At 47.8% G+C, this 15131-nt stretch overlaps 6 protein-coding genes across 6 annotated transcripts; 3 read left to right on the forward strand and 3 right to left on the reverse strand.

Moving 5' to 3' along the window:
• Positions 1 to 1166: 1166 nt before the first annotated feature.
• BKA55DRAFT_514542 (uncharacterized protein) lies at positions 1167 to 1931 on the forward strand (the record flags this gene model as incomplete). Its single annotated transcript, XM_046187972.1, has 1 exon — positions 1167 to 1931. One exon carries the CDS (start codon positions 1167 to 1169, stop codon positions 1929 to 1931), a length of 765 nt encoding a protein of 254 aa, XP_046048149.1.
• Positions 1932 to 2088: 157 nt separating this feature from the next.
• BKA55DRAFT_572280 (uncharacterized protein) lies at positions 2089 to 2600 on the forward strand. The gene has a single exon (XM_046193135.1). It carries the CDS (start codon positions 2242 to 2244, stop codon positions 2404 to 2406), a length of 165 nt encoding a protein of 54 aa, XP_046048150.1. The 5' UTR covers positions 2089 to 2241; the 3' UTR covers positions 2407 to 2600.
• Positions 2601 to 3196: 596 nt separating this feature from the next.
• On the reverse strand, positions 3197 to 4249 carry BKA55DRAFT_691669 (uncharacterized protein; the record flags this gene model as incomplete). The annotated part of the gene is made up of 1 exon (XM_046199666.1): positions 3197 to 4249. One exon carries the CDS (start codon positions 4247 to 4249, stop codon positions 3197 to 3199), a length of 1053 nt encoding a protein of 350 aa, XP_046048151.1.
• A 3314-nt stretch (positions 4250 to 7563) lies between these two features.
• On the reverse strand, positions 7564 to 8040 carry BKA55DRAFT_476571 (uncharacterized protein; the record flags this gene model as incomplete). The annotated part of the gene is made up of 1 exon (XM_046186172.1): positions 7564 to 8040. A coding segment is annotated over one exon (477 nt), but the record flags the coding sequence as incomplete, so codon positions are not given.
• A 447-nt stretch (positions 8041 to 8487) lies between these two features.
• On the forward strand, positions 8488 to 8844 carry BKA55DRAFT_572282 (uncharacterized protein; the record flags this gene model as incomplete). The annotated part of the gene is made up of 2 exons (XM_046193136.1): positions 8488 to 8586; positions 8728 to 8844. Coding segments are annotated over 2 exons (198 nt in total), but the record flags the coding sequence as incomplete, so codon positions are not given.
• A 1447-nt stretch (positions 8845 to 10291) lies between these two features.
• Positions 10292 to 11062, reverse strand: BKA55DRAFT_691672 (uncharacterized protein; the record flags this gene model as incomplete). The annotated part of the gene is made up of 1 exon (XM_046199667.1): positions 10292 to 11062. One exon carries the CDS (start codon positions 11060 to 11062, stop codon positions 10292 to 10294), a length of 771 nt encoding a protein of 256 aa, XP_046048154.1.
• Positions 11063 to 15131: the final 4069 nt, after the last annotated feature.

Here is a 15131-nt window from a genome sequence, read left to right on the forward strand (position 1 = left end):
ATCCAGCTTTTGTAGAGCTGAAAGAGCCGTTGATTGTCCTCTTCTGTTCGTTCTGGAACGGATGTGGTTGACTTGGTAGGATGGGGAGTGGCCATTTCGATTTGGGGTAGTAACGCGAGTAACAGTGAAGCCCCCAGAATGGACTCATTGTGTACGGAGGAAAATGGGGTGGCAAATCGATGTTGTGTTGTTGTGGGTGATAGAAAGTACTTAGGATATGCGGGATTTCACAAGGAAATCAAGGTATTTTCGAACCCCACCTAAAATATTCCACGATTTCCACATGTGGAACATGTGGAAGGGGCTTCGTGGCGTGGATATGGAAATGCTGAAGCCCACGTGGAATGGAATGGAATGGATATGGATCCACATTATGGATCCATATGTGGATTTCGTGGTATGGATTTGAACCCTGCTTGAGGCCATGCCGAGCAGATCTGGCAATGCCGTGCTTTTTGCCCGGATGCTCCGATGCAAGTTTAGGACTCAGAGCAAAACCGCATTCGATACATATAATAGCTGCTTTCGACAAGCTGTAATAAAGGCTGAGCTTCTGCAGCTTTGCTAGGGGTAAAATAGGATGGCTATGTTGTTCATGAACACAGGAGCTGGCCATTATGACTAAGCAAATATAAATATAATAGACAGGATGGAATGGCGGAGATGGAGTAGATATTATACGATGATAAACATGTGAGTTTCAGTAGACAATGGTAATGAATGTTGTTTAGATTTGGAGTAGTCAAGTTCAACAATTTGACAAGGGTCAGCCGACAGAAACGCGACGCGTTTCGTGTTTTAGGTTTTCTGATTTCGTTAGTGCGGTACGAGAAACGCAGTGCGTTTCCATCGGGGGAAATATGGTGCGAAAATACTAGACGGTGATTAGTCAAAAACAGGAAACGCAATGCGTTTCTGCTGATAATTCTTGAGTAGATCGTTGCTGACTTGTAGTTAGGAAAAGTGGTTCACATACTTGGATGATTCACATGCTTATCATGTACGTTTCTACTATTTATAGCTTTTAACCCCACCTTTTCTTTATAAACAAGTAGATTTTAGGAATCACATTACCAACTTCCCCGCTTCTCCTCCACCTGCGTCATTTATTCAAGTCCTGCTCCATCTTATCAGCTTGTGTCAGTCTTTCCTTGAGGACGCTGACTATGGCCAGCGGCAGATTGCAAACAACAGTGGAGCCAGCGCTTCCAGCATCTGTGCCATCTTTGTCCTTTCACTGCTTTCCCAACCTGCCTGTTGAGCTACGGCTAAGAATCTGGCGCTACTCTTTCGTTCCCCGTTGCGTCGAAATTCACGCCCGCAGATCGCATTACGCCGATGACTTTCAACATGGCGGTGTGCCAAAATGGCAAAGCCGTTGTAACAACCCTGTTGCACTGTCAGTCAGTTCCGAGGCGAGATCTGCCGCATTGGACTTTTATCCTGTCAAGTTTCCCCTTGCGACTGTTGCGCCATATGAGCATGCTGGCGATAGTATAAACGACTTGAATCGTGTGTTATACATTAAACCTACGGTCGATACCGTCGTTGTACTAGGCGATCTGGATTATCGCAGAATATCACGACTATTCACTGATTTGCGTCTTGGTGATCCGGAGGGAAAAGGTTTGCAGAAATTGGCTGTCAGCGCCAGCTGGACGTATCATCAAGGAGCTGGCGACACGATCAGAATGCTTATTAAACATATGTTCCCCGAGCTGGTTGAGATGACTGTGTTTATGTATGATGAAAAAATGCCCCCTACCGATTGGACTGGCGGAGTGTGCGCGCTGGAAGATTGCAGCCAGACAGACTACTATAAACGGTATGCAATGGGAAGAGGCCAACAGATGAGGGATGGTGATAAATGGATGGTGATTGGGAAGAAAGAGTTAAGAGTGATGGAGCTCACTTTCAGACATGGATGGTAGTTGAATTATTCTTCGAGGTAACTTCAGTTAGAGGGTTAAATATATAATAAATCTAACTTGGTAACAACCTAGGCTTCATTAGCTTTAAGGGATGAGATAGGACAGGTCTACTTACTTTTCCAATATATCGAACACCCACCAGGATGCCATCTTCGTCCACAAACTCAGACTCATCCCCAAAATCTATATTGTCATCATCAAGACATGTCAAGCATGTCTCTACGATCTCGGCGTAATTGGTTCCAGTCCGCCGAGGTAGCTTGGTCCGCGTTAGCATCACTAAATGCTGCTTCAGAGATTCTAATGGTTTATGGTGGCGCAAGAAACGGAATGGGTTCAATCGTATCCGATGGGTACCGTAAATCACGTAGTTCGTCCTGATCACGGAGAATATTCGGGATTTGTTTTATCTTCTCTACCAGATCTTGTCGATGCTCTGGCTGTATATCGCGATGTCGTGTCTTCAAGTGCGTAGCAACCTCATCAGTTACAGAGGCAAACCCACAAACCTGGTACACAAGAAGGTGGTATGTAGAGAGAAGAATGTAGGGCTAAATCGCACTTCATGGTTCAGATTGCAAGTTTGAAGCCGTCATAGTGATCTTCATAGTGACTTAGTCACTGATAGTAAGATTTAAATAACAATTGTGCTTCGATTAATAAGAAAATAATTTAGTAGTATGTTATACCCATAGCACTTTACGCGAAATGACGCGTCGCGTTTTGGGGTAAACCCCTGTTCTGATCAGCACTACTATTCCTGTAAATGGAAGATGTCAAATCAACTCTACACCCTGGCAGTAATCAACCCTACTAGGGTTAAAATGGGTCAATAAAATCAACTCTACTAGAGTTGATTTGGTCATTAATTACTAGGGTTATTTCTGGAAGCGATTGGCTTGGAAGATGGGGCTCGTTGGGCTGTATCTGCTTGGTCTGGCGGGTTACTAAGCGTTGCTGTCGTTCTCGGTCCCGTCTACGAGCGGCCTTTTCTGCCTTTTCCTCTGTTGTTAATGCACGACGGCCCAATCTGGCGTGCGCTGATAGAGTTGCCTCTGTGGAACGAGGAGAAAGGTGATGAATAGTGGAACACTCTACCCAATTTGTTTGCTTGCTTTAACCATGCAACTATATACAAATCGTTGGCTACATGATTCATCTCGAATAGGGTGTTAGTATCTATCCAGAGTCACTGTCTTCCGAGAAAATATTGTCGTCTCCATGTGATCGCCCTCCATCTTCATCCGTAACTTCCCCTTCCCTCATCACTTCATATTCATTTCCTTCTTGAACGACCACGACGTCAAGTATATTTCAGACGTGGCTTCTGTCTCTGGAGGTTCCGTCTGGCGTAAGAACTGCTCCAAAAGCATCTGGCGTCGATCAGAAGGTTCTGCAACCTGTTTCTTGACCCCCAGATGACTACGAAGGGCGTATTGATCTCCACCATTGTCCATCCTGCACTTAGTCCAACTAAGTCGTGCTATAAACGACGCTGAGTGACCAGGTAATGACTCTATGGTCTCAAGTAAGCCGAGAACATTATCTCGAGTTGGTAAGAAAAACGTTGGCTGGCTGACTATGGATTCAAGCATATGTTTTGGTATAGATTTGTGCACGACAGGAACCCGGAAAACGTCCTCTTCTACACAATCTTGGATATCTTGTGGCTTAATAGACCAAGGCAGCATGAAGCTTACGCCTCCATCCTGACCCCAGGTTGGGCCAGAAAGGAACCGAACGTAGAGCAGTGCCGATCGACAATGGCGCCGGATATAAGAGTGACTAGCAGAACACAAAACGTCTACGTCATCCACAATCTCAATCCAGTGCTCCCGAATTAACTCATCAAGAGCCTGAAAGTCTCGAGCAGTTGGGACACTTGACGTAATAGAAGGAGATAGGCCATCGGGGTATCGAAGGCAATGGTATACAGAAGATAGAGGTATGCCCTTTTGTCTCTGAGGTGGTGAAAAGTAAGGTGCCCAAAGCTGAATCTGGAAGAAAGGTGGTTTACCATGATACCACGTCCCCTCACCATGACTTGTGCCAACTTCTTTACTGCGGTCAGTGTTAAACATGACTCGAATATAATGGCCGATCCTGATGCCAAAGTGCTTATCAAACTGGCCGGCCCATACGCTCACATCACCCCACAGCTCTCTGAAGCTCCGGTACAGCTGCAGAAAATACAATTGAGACCACTTCGGCTGGGCATGGGGATGGTGAAACAAGACGCCAAATACAAAATCTGACCAGCTGTCTTTGGGCGGTAGGCGCTGACGTGTAGCCATCCAACAAGGTAATTCATCGGGCATATTGCCCAGCGCTCATCATAAATCAATCAAATCAACTTTGAGGTAAAAGTTGATTTGTTTGATGGGGCTTCGGTCCAAAGTTGATTTGTTTGATTTGATTGGCTCGTCTCAATCAATTGTATGGGAGGCCTATATATTGAGTATGTGAAGGTATTACGCCGGATTCAAAGCCTCAATTACCGACCCAACTGCCCAGCTTTACCCCGCCGTGTCGGACCCAGTTCCTCAGACAATGAACTCGCTCCAGCGTGTCGGCGCCCATTGCGAGCCTTTGCGATGTTAGTGTCAGCTTGGCTAGGCTGAACTGCCTCTCGCAGTCGGTTGCCATAGCCGGAATGGCAAAGACATCCAAGGCAAAGCTGCTTAGCACCGGGAATGAAGGCTTGTGGTCCCTCCACCATTGGATTGGCTCTTGCGTATCTTGTGGCTCAAGGCGGAGGTATTTGTCCATCTCGCTAACACTGCTGCTCGTTGCAAATGCCTTTTTCGTTCTGCTGTTGATCCATTGCGTGTAGTGATCATCCTCTTTACCCCTGTTCGTTAATGATGAAGCAGACTTCGACTGTAAGTCGTCCGTCCGCTGGTTCCATTGATACCACCGCGCGAAGTAGTCCTTTATGCCCGCCTTCGCATCGCGAACCCAGGCCAATTGCTCCTCAGTGGCCCAAGTAGCCTCCAACCAGCTGATGCCGAATCTCGGATGAAGGATGACTGCTGCCGCAAACAAGGGAGATTCTCCGAGCTTGCAGTAGTATTCATCCAGCTTCTTCCAGCCGTTGTTGATCGATGCCCGAATATATGCTCGGTGGTCTGCTGGTAATGAGCTCTTCTGGGAAATCTTAGACGCCGGTGGCTTGTCAAGCGCCGCATACTCAGCCTGAGAATGCTCCGGCAAGGCAGCTACCGTGAAAGTTGGCGCTTGACTTCGCTGTTGGGATACATAGACCTCTTCCCCATCGAAGCGAGCAGGGCGACGGCGGGAACGGGCCGGCCGGATGTTAGTCCCCCTCAGAGGCGCAGACGCTCTTCCAATTAGTTCGGGATCATTTAGATTCGTCGCCCTTATTGTTTCGGTCGTGAACTCATTGTAGAAGCCTTTCCAGTCTTCAAAATGCTCGAGCAGGTATTCCATTCCTACCAGAGCTTCCCACAGGCGCCCATGGCTGTCGCCTTTACCCCAGCCTTGGGTTCGCATTGTCTGATGATATAGAGGCGTAAGTATCTCATTGACCTCACCAAGCACGCGCCAATCCTCGTTGGATAAGATGTCATCAGCAGGGATACGTTTTTCTTCGTCTTTCTCGCCTTCGAGTGCAAAGATGTAGGCCCTGATGTCAGTCTGCTTCCGCAAAGCCCTCTCTATCATCATATAAGTAGAATTCCACCGCGTCTCATTGTTCAAGATGACCTCAAGCTCGGCGGTTGATTCCTCGCAAAGATGGTACCCTTCGTCCTCCTGCTCGTGAGCGATGCGCTTGAAATATTCGCTGCGCTGAGGTGAGGATCTGATGAACTTGACGATATTGTGCAGCTTCCCAATTGGGCCCTTCGAACGCCAATGGCGAAGATCTTGCTCCTGAAGACCTCTCATGCCGTTGATATCTGACTCTAGCTCGAAAGATTCGGCGTCTTTACCGAAAAGAAACGCGCGGGCAACAAGGTTAAGAACGTGGCCGTAGCAACGCATGCGACGGGCCTTGATATCAGCCGGCCGGATCGAAAGGTCGAGCTGCCGGTAGAAGTAAGAGAGACAGGTATCGTTCGTAGTCACGTTATCAGAAATGACCGTGCCAACCTGTCCTCGGATATCCCACAGTTGAACGATTTCGAACAATGTCTCGGCAAGATTCTCACCACTGTGGATACCTAGCTGACGGCGTAGAGCGAGCAGCCTGGATTGTTGGTTCCCGAATTTGTCGATGAAGTGTGCAAAAACTGCCATTATCGCAAGACGGTTCGGTGATGTCCAGAGATCAAAGCTGATGTGTATTTTTGTTAAGGCGCTGCCCAGCTCCGCTTTGATGATATCCGCCTTAGACTCGAAGATCTTCTGTAGCTCTCTGGTAATAGAACTGCTACTCCAAGGAATTTCGAGTGCTAGTTCATGGTCGAACTGATAGAAGAGCTCCTTTAGAAACTTGTGCTCGAATATTGTGAAGGGCACATCACTGTCAATGACGAACCCAACACTAAGTTCTTGTACAGCTTTAACCTTTGCCTTTGGTATTATGCTCTGGTCAAGCCGTGGTCGTTTGGGGGTTGCATGGGACTGGAAATCGATCGCGCTATCGTCGCTGGGGCTTGATTGACTCGCTGGGGTGATCCGCTGGGGTGATCCGATGGGCTCTGTGCAAGTCAGTATATGGGATATGTTGGTATAGAGGACGGATCCATACTTGCGAAGATGATCTGCTGCAGAAGATGTCGCTTGTACTGAGAAGAATTCTGGCCGACCCTTCGTGTCGCATCGGCTGCAGCACCACACATGACCGATGGGCTGATCCTGGTGATTCAATTCAATGAAGAACATGCCGTGCGATCTGATCCAACTTTTTCTGCCTTTTGCACCTTTCCGAGCTAGCGAATCTTCTTGAACGAAGCGGCGGTTCTTCCAGACGACCTTCGGTAGATCCTCAATAGTCGGGTTAGGGGGCAGCTCCCCGACCGAAGCCTCCTCGAGCTGCTTGGCCACGGTCCTTGGTTGAGACAGTCGCGAGAACGCAGAGGGAAAAAGTGGCGTGGGGCAAGGCGTCGAAATCACCGGCGAGCCTTTCGCCGGTGTAGAGGGTGGTGGCAAGTCTGACATCTTGTACAGGGTAGGACTGGGCGGAGGGCACGTCCAGGTTTAATCTTTTTGGGCAGTTCAGATGCAGCATGGCATATATCAACTTTATCAAATCATGTCAACTTACAAATCACTGGAATTGATTTGATTGAGGCAAGGAATTGACTAAGTTGATTGATTTGATTGGGGTGATTGATTGATTGAGTTGATTTATGATGAGCGCTGCCTGATACGTCCAGAACATCATCGATAGTTGAAAAATGGCTTCGGATAAGTGCAACCAAAGACCCGATGGAAGAGAGAATGTCGAATTTACAGACAACTCATTTTCATCACTCATATCGTTATATTTACTGTTTTCGTTGAAATGATTCTCAGTCTCGACTCGGTCGTACTCGCGGATATATTCATCATCAGCTTCAACACCATCGTCATCTTCATCTTCATCTCCATCATCATCATCACTAGGTTCACCCTCATTCCCCTCACGTCCTTCGTCCAGATTCCAGTTAGAGCTTTCTGCCTCCCGCTGAAGAAGAGCAACCAGATATAGTATATGACGCATCATGGCAGTTTCATCGCGTCCGAGTCGTAAGTTGTAGATGTCCTGCTGCTGATGTGTTTCAAAATGTTGAACTCTAAACACATAACAAATGAACCTTTTCCATACATCAACATATCTCTTCAAGCAGTTCACAGCTTTGAATACGTGGGGCCAAAAGGTATCTTTCCAGTAGGTATTCAACCAGCATCGAGATCTGTATGAGGTCTTGGCTAATGTGAAATAGGCTCGATCAACCATGATGTCAACACCACGGAGTATAACTCGTAGCTGGGCTTCTACGACGGCCGGACTTCGCAGTGCTGTATCGTGCCATTGGCCCAACAGATAATCTTCATTCCATGCTGGCTTGGGCTTCCTTGCCGTGGCCGCAATAATCCCAAGCGGTCGGTTATGAAATAAGCGAGGCCATCCTGTATGCTGTAGCCATGGAGTTGTTTCATTCTGCTCAACATCATAACCATCAGCCTGGTGGGTGCCGTGCTGATTCTCGATCGGACCATCTGCAAGGCCTCTTGGATCGGAGCCGTATACATGCTCGAGCGTTTTCTGTACTCATTACCCCCAAGAGGCACCTCTCTACTCATAGCTCGCCCTACAGTAGTTGTCGGTGAAGCACGTCCCATTGGACATCAATACAGTTGATCCTCGCAGAGCTTCCCTCCAGCAGCGTCTCCCATCTAGTTCATCCAGCATATCATCGGCACAAAGGCGCATTTACTTTCAAGAGGTCATCCCGTCAGCGGGATCTATTCCTCTCCAGCCTAGAATTCTCTTGCACGGATAAATCAAGTAGCTTTCCATACCCTGAGGCAGGAAGTCCATGATCCCCTAAGATCGCCAGTAGCTGCAACCTAGGACCGTACATCCTTGGGGAAACCCCTCGCAGGGAAAAACCCAAGGCGGCTAGAATGCTGCTCTGTGGACAAGGCAGTCGCCTCGTTCCACGGTCTCCGGGTAAGCTCTGTACCGTTTCGACCCAACGGTTTGGTCTAGAGGTCTCAGCCAGTGAGACAGATTGTCAAAGCCTGGTGGTGTTCCAGGCAGCAGCCGAGGCTGCAAAGAAGAAGAAGGTCTCTGGGCAGTACGCGACTGCAGAGATCGGTCAAGCAGCTTCCGAGCTGAAAAAAGGGCAACGAACCATGTGGGATCCGTGCGTCAAGGTCGAGGGCACCAGAGGGCCCAGAAAGTCGAGCAGCCGAAGGCTGTTTGTGTTGTTCGGGCAGCTAAAGCTGCTGTAGTCGGTCGAGGTAGCGTTAAACTGCAGGCGAAGGTGAGAGTGAGAGTGAGGGTGCGATGACCCTCAATTCCAAGCAGCAAGATGCTGCGAATGTGGTCTGGGCAGCCGAAGCTGCAGAAGTCGGTGTTACGGGAAGTCGAGGGGCACAGAGGCCGGAATGTCGCAGGCTCGCGAAGCCGAAATGTCGAGGTGAGAAGAAGTCGTAGATAAGACAAATGAAATGGTGCCCGGAGGCGATGTCAAGAGCTCGCGAAGCTCAGTGCCGTTGAAAACACTTGTCACGAAGAAAGGTCAACTCTCTGAATCCCTTTCTTCCAGCAGCTGTTAGGGTCCCGCTAGTCCCGCAGCTGCTTTTGTTGCCATTTTGGCCTGTAAAAATTTTCTGCCCTAGCAGAACGCTAACAGCGGGTGCCAAGGAAAAATTTTTACAGGAGAGAATTGACGGAGCTTTGGAGGCCACATGTTTAAAGATAGTTAGGGTAGTCGATACTTCATCGTAAAAGTGGACAACTGATAAGATCAAGAGTCAATTGAGGAGGGGGAAATCTTTGTTCTACATACTGGCGTCGGTAGAGCCCTCCTAAATTACTACGACGCGGTCACGAAACACGCGCGGTCAAGATATTAATTTACACGTAGGCGCTCAGGAGGTAATATCGCTTGGCGCCGCCAAAGTAAAGCTATCTGCGAAGGTTGCGACGAATGAACGAACCAGCCAATGAGAAGGTTTATCAGGCACTTTTAATCAAAAAAACGGGCGGGGGATTGAAAACATTGTCCCTCTTTCAGTGAAAGAGGAACTAGCAGGGGTATAAGCCAATGAGAGATGTAGAATTTCCTCTTTCAGTGAAATTGGGACGAACAATAAGGATGTAGCGATCGCTTTCGGGGCGTACCAAGGGCTAGCCACCAGCCGCTCCAGGTCGAAAGGATGGCTGACACAAAACACTCTCTCCCCATGTCTTTTAGGATTATCCGTGAGTGTTCTATATCTTGGGTATTCACGACCATTATCATCACGCCAATAGGCTCTATAGCAAGACAGCCGCCTGGTTTTCAGTCTGGTTGTGGTTCAGCGTAAACCGGAGCGGGACTGGAGACCAGGTTTAAAGTGGGTCGATAAAATCAACTCTACTAGAGTTGATTTTGGACTGTAGTACTAGGGGTGAGCTGATAGCGCCGCGCTAAAGTGCCATACAAAATAAACGTGGGTTGGTCAACCCACGATTACAATAAGTGGTAGGGGAAATCGTCACGGTCGAACGATGCCGGTATTATTTCTTGAATTTTTTGACAAGTAGGTACAACAGAAATATGAATGTAAACAGTGTATTTTTTTTTATCTTCCTACTTTCCAATGGCTACGCTTCTGGGAGAAGTTACACCGAATAAGAAATCTTGGTTGTGCCCTTGAAAACCTAAGTGCCGATTCCCTCCTAGGATAGGCAAGCCGACCTAATCTATCAAATGGTAATCCGGTATCTCCCTATGTGACTTGTCTAACGCAATTGCTTTTTCCATCTGCTTTGCTAATTTTTCCTTGCCCATGGCCCTCGCAAAGTCGGGATAGGACCAAAAAAGAGCGATAGTGGCAACGCCCACTCGCGCTTGCGTGTTAGCTCCTAGCGGAAACAAAAGCTTTATTGTATTCCAATCATGTGGGTTATCCAGATGCATCGCACATATGACTGGTGTCCCTCCTGATCCGTCGAAGACGTCGGGGTCGACTCGGTGCCTTATGATATAATTGCGGATCTCTTTTCGGAGTCCCCGGCTTGCGGCACCATGTATACCACTGTGTGATATCTGCGCTCCTGGCTTTGCACCACGGCGAAGAAGAAGTTTAGCCACCTTTCTGTGCCCGTAAAAGAGAGCCAGAAATAAAGCTTCATCAAGAGCTTCATCAAGAGCCGCGTAGAACGTATCATCGTAAGCTTCCCCGGGCTGCTTGTTTGCTTCCGATGCAAGCAGGAGTACCATAACTTCCTCATATTTGCCTTGGCTAGCAGCGTATGCCAGAAGTGAAAGTTCAAGTTTTGTGCTAGTCAGGGGAGTGTATCTGAGTTTGCCGTCGGCAACCTGGAAGGCGTCGAATGCATGTACGTTCCCGGGAAGTGTGACAAGCCCTTTCTTGGTAACCCAATGCGAGAGGGAGCACAGCTGAGAGCCTACTCCATCTAGAGTAGACTGAACATCGAAATTACTGGAAGAAGCAGCGTCCACCATTGTGCTGGTGTCTATGAAGCAGTGTTGATGTTTGGTGAAAATCAAGGAAAGAAGGAAGAATGCTTCAGGAATGGCTGAGATTTTGTACGTCAGAGGTGTAGGAAACTGAATTAGCTTCGTATACAGTGCATTCGCTGTGAATGATGGCTGACAAGTAGTAAAGAAGGAAGTTAGGGTGAGGGACCGTAAGTGGGATATTATCACCTTAAGTACTCCATCGTCCCACAAGTGTTCCCTGAGCTCCAGCAGAGGAAAGGAAATATCCCAGGCGCAGTGTTCTAGTGACGGCAGTGTGAGTCAGCATCATCCTAGAACGTGTTCAAGGTTACTATTGACGAATATCAGGGCCAGCAACCCCGAATTGATGTGGAAACAATATAGGCAACAGAGCGGCGAGGTGAGTCAGGGGCGGGTCTACAATCTTTCACCAGACCATTGTAGCCGCCAGGCCTTCATAACGATAATTTTCCTTTCAGCTAACTAGGAAATGAATGTTTTGGTCAAAGACCTTGTCTTTTACAGAATGCATGCAGATGTCGCGAATCCGAAGGTTGCGAGACTTTGCAGACTTTACTATGTTTTAGCTACGAGCCGTTACTACAGCGCGGTGGCCTAGATACAGTTGGAGTCTACCGGGAAGAGGTAAACAGTAGAATATTAAATTTGTGGATCATGATTTACGAATAGAGCATATCTTGGTTGCCGGACGATGACGTGCGCTTGATGCCTGGTATTGAAGAAATCCACATCCCCTATATTTTTCCACGTCTACGTTATTCGAGACCTAGCCCCCTAGCCACGAACCGCTCATCTCTCGGTTCCTCAAGAACGGACTCCCCCCCCCACGACCTATTTCCGTCATAGCAAGGAGGGTTGTCCCCCGTTGAGTTGAGTTTCAGGTCTCAATCGTACTCGACCCTTACTTCCAGTCCGAAGCTTTTCCAAAGAGCCGGAGATGTAACGCGTCACTGATGAAACATGAAAATAGGGTCTATTTATCGAAATACGCCTTGTTTTTCCTACCCTAAACAATTTATCTTAGTACCAATCCATCTTCACGTCATCGTCCGCATGCTCTTGGCTCAATTCATGGATCGAAAGTAAATAGCTGATAGAGATAATTCAATCCCAGGTAGCATGAATGAAAGAAGGGCTTTTCTAGAACTACTATATAACGTACATGATAAGCGGGTGCAACAGACAAGCAAGTGCAACAAAAAATCCCGCAATGTACATCTTCTCAACTTAACCAATTAATTTTCAACCACCAAATATGTCAGACCCAAATATTGAGGCTAGGATCCTTCTTGCACTTCGTGCCCTTCAAAATGACCCAAAATTAAGTCTCCGACGCGCCGCAGGCATTTACCAGGTCCGTTATTGGACTTTACATCGCCGACAGAAGGGTATCCTTTCTACGCATGATTCCATCCCAAAATCACGTAAACTATCTGATCTAGAGGAACAGATCATAGTTCAGTTCATTCTCGATCTGGATTCGCCAGGGTTCCCCCCGCGACTGCATTGTGTTGAGGAGATGGCTAACCGATTGCTCGCCGACCGCGAGATGCCGCCTGTCGGCAAGCGCTGGGCCTCTAACTTCGTCAAGCGACACAAAGACCTCAAGACGCATTTTTTCCGTAAATATGACTACCAGAGAGCCAAATGTGAAGATCCGACCATTATTCGCAACTGGTTTAGGCTCGTAGCGAATGTAATCGCCAAGTATGGCATCCGACCTGATGAAATCTATAACTTTGACGAGACTGGCTTTATGATGGGCGTCATTGCGAGCGGGATGGTCGTCACAGGTGCTGAAAGGCGTGGAAGACCAAAAGCAGTGCAGCCTGGAAACCGGGAATGGATTACAGTCATTCAGGCGATCAATGCCGAGGGCCAAGCGATCCCGCCGTTTATCATAGGTGCGGGCCAATATCACCTCGCCAACTAGTACCGAGAAAGCAACCTCCCGGGCGATTGGGCTATCGCGACGAGTCCTAATGGCTGGACAGATAACGAGATAGGCCTCGAGTGGCTAAAGCACTTCGACCGGTGTACTACCAAGCAATCAAAGAATCGCTATCGTCTGCTGATCCTCTACGGACACGAAAGTCACCACTCAGTCGACTTTGAGAGATATTGCAAGGCAAATAAAATCATCACGCTTTGTATGCCGCCTCATTCGTCTCATCTGCTGCAGCCTCTTGATGTCGGGTGCTTTGGCCTGCTTAAGAAGGCTTACGGGCGAGAAATCGAGCTTTTGATCAGATGCTCTGTAACCCACATTTCCAAAACCGAGTTCTTCCTGGCTTTTTACACCGCCTACCAGGCCACAATGACAGAGAAAAATATTAAAGCAGCCTTTAGAGGAGCCGGACTTGCTCCTCTTGACCCAGAAAGTGTAATCTCGAAGCTCGATGTGCAGCTGCGGACTCCGACGCCTGCGGAGGAGGTAGTTAGCCCCTCGGCCCCTTGGGTCTCAAAGACCCCAAAGGCTATCCTTGAAGCCGACTCTCAGCTTGAATATCTTGAAAGGAGAATCAAAAGGCATAAAAGTAGCTCTCCAGAGTCGATTCTAGAAGCATTGAGGTCTTCTTCCAAGGGAACAAAGATAGTTATGCATAAGGTTGCCTTATTAGAGACCAGGGTCCAAGATCTTGAACAGGCAAATGAGACACTAAGCCGGCGCCGGAGGGCAAAAAGGACCCGCCTACAGAAAAGAGGGGCGATGACTCTAGAGGAAGGTAGGAAAGCAATTGGCCAGAAGGATGTTGATGCGCAGGGGGTGGCCGAATCGTCGAGAAGTGGTGGTCAAGGAGGGTCGGTACGAGTGAAGGAAAGGCGTTGTGGAACATGCGGCAAAACAGGTCATAATACAAGAACATGTCAGATAGTTGTCGTTATGTCTGGGGAAGAGCATAGCGATTAGTTTTAATTGATTGGATAATTTGTTGTGTTTTTATGGCGATTTTTATCTTAAAGGGTTAAGATTTTTGTAACACTCGCTTGTTTGTAACACTCGCTTATCACGTACGTTAAATAATTTCTCAATTTGCATAACGTACACGATAAGCGGGCGGCACAGACAAGCGAGCGGCACAAAAATCCCTCACCTTACATCAACTCTATCAAATCAATTAATTCTCAACCACAAAGTATGTCACAATCTACTTCTGAAGCTGATATTATTCTTGCACTTCAGGCCTATGAGGCCGACCCAAAATTAAGTCTACGACGAGCTGCAAAGATCTATGACGTTCCCTTCCGTACCCTCCACTATCGCTCTCAGGGCAGGCAGGCTCGCAACGATTGTATCCCTAACTCACGGAAACTAAGTGATCTAGAGGAACAGGTTATAGTCCAGTATATCCTTGACCTAGATTCGCGAGGATTCCCTCCCCGGCATCATGATATTGAACAAATGGCAAATCGACTACTTGCTGATCGCAATACATCACCAGTTGGCAAGCGCTGGGTTATCAATTTTGTTAAGCGGCAACCAGAGCTTAAGACACGTTTTCAGAGGAAATATGACTATCGTAGGGCTAAATGCGAAGATCCGACTGTTATTCGCAATTGGTTCAGGCTTATAGAGAATACAATTGTGAAATACGGCATTCGATCAGATGATATCTGGAACTTTGATGAGACCGGCTTTATGATGGGCAAGATATCAAGCGGTATAGTTATTACCAGCTCAGAAAGGTATGGAAACCCAAAATCGGTCCAGCCTGGAGATCGGGAATGGGCTACAGTGATTCAAGCGATCAATGCAGAAGGTCAGGCGATTGATCCATTTATCGTGGTTGCAGGCGAATATCACCTTCAGAATTGGTATGAAGAAAGCAACCTCCCGGCCACTTGGGTTATCGCCACAACCGAAAATGGCTGGACAAATAACGAGACGGGCCTCGACTGGCTAAAGCACTTTGATCGGGCTACAACTAACCGATCAACTGGTCCCTATCGCCTCCTGATCCTTGATGGTCATGAAAGTCACCAGTCAGCCGATTTCCAGATATATTGTGAGGAAAACAATATTATTACACTCTGTATGCCGCCTCATTCA

This window comes from Fusarium redolens (genome assembly GCF_020744475.1).
Source record: "Fusarium redolens strain MPI-CAGE-AT-0023 chromosome Unknown BKA55scaffold_10, whole genome shotgun sequence".
NCBI lineage: Eukaryota > Fungi > Ascomycota > Sordariomycetes > Hypocreales > Nectriaceae > Fusarium > Fusarium redolens.